Here is a 4,515-nt window from a genome sequence, read left to right as displayed (position 1 = left end):
TGACCTTGAGGTTCACAGCCCTATTCTTAATTTAAAGTTAAATTCCTGTCCTATAAGGTAGGTTTATAAAATAATTCAGTCCTGATGTGGTGCTGTGGGCTAATGCATTGGACTGCGAAGTCGTTTGAACCACAAGCTTGGTTGTTCAAACTCAGCCGCTCCTTGGAAATCCTGTACAGGGTCTCTGTGTGTCGGAACTGACTTAATGATGTTTAACAACAACAACATCATCATATTTTAAGCATGGTTCATTAAACTTTATGAGACAATCACCATTTAAAGTTGTGTTGCTTCAGAATAGCTCTCCTCCTATTCTCCCAGACCTGATAGACCTGTCCCCAGGCATCAAACTTCAGGTGTTCCAGTTGTTACTTCCCAGAAACAGGAAGAAAGGAAAGGACCTGTTTCCTTTCCGAGTAGCTGCTCAGGCTATTTCTTTACTATCTTTATACCCTAGCTCAGGTGTCAAGTGTTTCTGATACTTCTTTCTCCTTTTCTTTTATCATCAGTAGGAAAAACACTGGAAAGTGTTTGGGCCTCAGCTGAAGGGTGAGGACCTAACATCAGTGTTCATAACTGAGTGTCTGATATGCAGTGTAACGCTCTTTATTGTGTAGAGTGTAATTTGGCATTAGATAATATAGCTTAATTTCTTGACCTTTTTATATACCCTTTGAAATCTATACATTATTGATGTGTTTATAGGCTTGAGCTTCATTCATAGCAGTTAACTTGGAATAGATATTAAGCAGCATGTCCTTTATCACTTAGGATGCATACTGGATAGCGATGAATAGTTCTCTGAAATGTAAAACCCTCAGCGACATCTTTCTACTTTTTAAGAGTTCTGATTTCATCACTCGTGACTTCACTCAACCGTAAGTATGTCTGTTGTTTTCCCATGCCAACAGTTTTAGAACTTGTACAAATTTTTCCACAGGTGAAATTATAGTACTGTTATAGACAGTGGTTTCATAGGACAACTCTTTTCATGTTCCCAAAATAGCTTTTAAGGCAACTTTTTTTCTTTTAATGTAAATGCTTTGAAATAAGTATTCCTTTGTATCAAGTACTTTACGTATCTCTCTGTGTTAAATAACTTAGTAATTTTAAAAATTATTATTATAAAACCAACATGTTTTTACTATAGAAAAACATAATTAAGGGTCTATAGGTAAACAAAACCAGATAATGTAAAAGTACCCATAATCTTAACCACAAATACGTACTTCTAGAGTTCTTTCTATGCATAAGTATAATATAGATATACTTGTCTCTAACCATCTACATAAATTAAAAACAAAACATGGGATCGTGTACGTCCTACAACTTAGCAGGCTGCTTTTGCGCTTACCAGTATGTAGTGAGTATCTTTTTGTGTTGTTGGTAGGTGCCATCGAGTCGGTACCAACTCATAGCAACCCTATGCACAATAGAACTAAACACTGCCTGGTCCTGGGCCACCCTCACAATTGTTGGCCATGCTTGAACCTGTTGTTGCTGCTACTTTGCTGGTCCATCTCGCTAGGGGTCTTCCTCTTTTTCTCTGACCCTCCACCTTACCAAACATGATATCCTTCCCCAGTGACTGATCCCTCCTGACAATATGTCCAAAGTATGAATGACAAAGTCTGGCCATCCTGACTCCCAAGGAGCACTGTGGCTGTACTTCATCCAACCCAGATCTGTTTGTTCTTTTGGCAGTTCATGGTATTTTCAATATTCTCCAACACCGCAACTCAAATGCATCAATTCTTCTATGATCAACCTTATTCACTGTCCAACTTTCACATGCATATGAGGTTATTGAAAATACCATGAGTTGAGTCAGGTACACCTTATTCCTCAAACTGACGTCTTTGCTCTGCAACACTTTAAAAAGGTCTTGTCTAGCAGTGAATACCTTTGTATGTCATTAAATACCTACAGCCATCATCTTCCTCGTTACCATAAGCATATACACTATACAACTACCGCATAATTTATTTGACTAATCCTCTATTCTTGGGCATATAAGCTAGTTCCTAGCTTTCAGTATTGTGGAGCTACATCTTTGTGTGCTTTCCTAATTATTTCCTTAGGAGGTATTTCTAGAAGTGGAATAGTTGTGTTTTCTTTCTTTGCCAATTACTCTGTAGCTACAGAACTATAGAGTTCTTATAATGCCTATAATGCAGATGAAACACCGACAATGCTCTTTATGCTTCTTTTGTTCTGTCATCAAATAATAATGATTTTTCTATACTCCTCATTCTTTCCTATCTTAAATAAACTCAGTTATCTCATTTAAACTAATCTTTTAATTGACATCTAACACAACAAAATTTAGAAGCTAAGCAGGAGACCACGGTAAAAGATTGCATGTGCATGCTACTCCTTTCTCTCCATACAGTATAGGTTTGCAGTGGAACCTGACATAAATAGATAAATTCACTACTTGATATTTGTCCAACAACTCTTTTATATAGGCATATGATTTCAGTCTATACAGGCAACCCCCAGGTTATGAACATTGGACTTAAGAAAAATCCTATTTGCCCTTTAATGTATGTGAGTTTGCCCTTGCTGTGAAATGATTGAACCAACCAGTACTTGCAACAAAGTTTTGATCATAATCACCTTAAATTGCTTTGCTGCATGGGAAGCTTTTAAAATCACTGAGATGACTCCAAGCTTTTTCTTGCACTAAAACAGGGGTGGGGAGCATCTGGCTCTTGGGCCCTATAAGGCCCATGAAATAATTTGGTCTGGCTTTGCCAAGGCAACTGCAGTTCCAGCCATCACTTTAGTGGTGAGTTAACTAAATGTTTCATCAAATAACAGGCTAATTTTAAGTTGATAATTTTGTAAAGCCCACAAATGTTTATAGATTTTGTAGACTATGTTGTGCCACTTGGCCATGGTGTCTCCTAAGATTATGGTCTCTGACACAGATTTTTACCTACCTTTAGTATTAGTTTCAGTGAGAATATGTGGACATCATTGTCTTTATGAAAATTAAGTATAAGTCATTGTTAATTCTCTTAAGCTGATGGTTTAATTTTTAATTTTCAAATTATCTTTGTAATTTAGCTACTTGCTGTCTTTATAACCCACTTTTCCTATTTTGTCTTATATCAGGTTAACTACTCTTCCAGTGATGAGTAGAAATACCAATCAGTTGTTTTGTACTCTTTGAATTTTGTGTGGAGAGGAAGTTAAATCAGCAACTGAATTTGAAGCTTTGAATTACGAGTGTTTGCCCACCAAATGCCATCCTCCTAGTATAATTAATTGGAAGTTGGCAGGAGCAAATAACAGCTTTTTAACTAGGCACCACTAATTTATCATCCTTTTCTAAAAATATTTGTTGGTAGTCAGTTGCATAGCATTAAGTCACTTCCAGAGAAAGGAGTCTTGTCATCACGCAAAATGTCTTTATTGATAGAAGTCATTAAGGGGCAATTTTTGTCACAAAGGCTTAATTAGGAACTTTTGCAATGTGAAGCTGAGAGTATTATATCTTAGATTGTTGCAGGATCTTATTGATGGTTTAATTTAACCCATTTATTCTATAGGATATAAAGTTGAATTCTAAGTTTATTCAAGATCCCACAGCTAATTCATTGCTGTTGAGTTGATTCTGACTCATAGCAGCCCTGTATAGGGTTTCCGAGGAATGGCTGGTAGATTTGAACTGTCATCCTTGCAGTTAGCAGTCCTGTAGTGACACACCAGCATTCATAGCTAATTCATTAGTAGAACCAATACCAGATTATGAACAAGCAGTAATGCAATTCTGAAAGGTCTTTTTACTTTCAGTTAGTAAAGTCATGACTTTTTCCTTTTCAAAATGCTTAAAATTAAAATTTGTATTATAAAAAAGGGGTTTCGTTGTTTATACTATTTTGACTCTTGACTTGCAGAACAGAAACAAAAATGCTACAGTCCCAATGGCAAATTAACAGAAGATCACATAGTTTACTGGTATGGAGTTTTACATGTCTGTGTTATTTAACAAGGAGGCTGGAGGTTGGATAGTCTAAGAGTTAATCATCCTTTTACAAAGATCACCAACCCAGCATCTTTCAGTCTTTCTCTTCTGCCATCCTCAATTTATTGGCTTGAACTCTGACAATTTGTGCAGCAAAAATAGGAGACACCGGGGCCATATGAAACATGGCAATGTCTGCACCAAAAATAGACATGGGTTTATTTCCTCCCATTCATCTCTTTATAGGATTGAGTAAAGCATTCCTGGAAGCTTCCCAGGAGACTTCTCCACAGGCCTCATTAGTTATACTAATAGTTGCCCAGCCTAATCCAGGGGCTGATTGGAACAGAATTGTCATGCTTGATATAGACCAGGGATTCTTAAACTTGAGCATATGTCAAAATCACCTGGAGATTACTAGGCCCCATTCCTAGAGTTTCTGATTTGTGGGCATGAAGTTGTTAAGTGCTGTTGAGTCAGTTCTGACCCTTAGTGACCCTGTATAAGGTTTCCAAAGAGCAGCTGGTGAGCTTGAACTGCCG

General features: G+C 37.1%; 1 protein-coding gene across 1 annotated transcript in view; it reads left to right on the top strand.

Moving 5' to 3' along the window:
* Positions 1-4,515, top strand: part of CDC123 (cell division cycle 123) — a 65,125-nt gene that overhangs the window by 19,199 nt on the left and 41,411 nt on the right. The window contains exon 6 of the mRNA XM_006873162.1: positions 772-878. Within this exon, the coding sequence (XP_006873224.1) occupies positions 772-878 (107 nt within the window). The remainder of the gene's footprint in view (positions 1-771; positions 879-4,515) is intronic.

This window comes from Chrysochloris asiatica, unplaced genomic scaffold (assembly GCF_000296735.1).
Source record: "Chrysochloris asiatica unplaced genomic scaffold, ChrAsi1.0 scaffold00226, whole genome shotgun sequence".
Taxonomy (NCBI): Eukaryota; Metazoa; Chordata; class Mammalia; order Afrosoricida; family Chrysochloridae; genus Chrysochloris; species Chrysochloris asiatica.
Note: the sequence above shows the minus strand (reverse complement) of the source record. Positions and strands in the feature narration are given on the sequence as shown.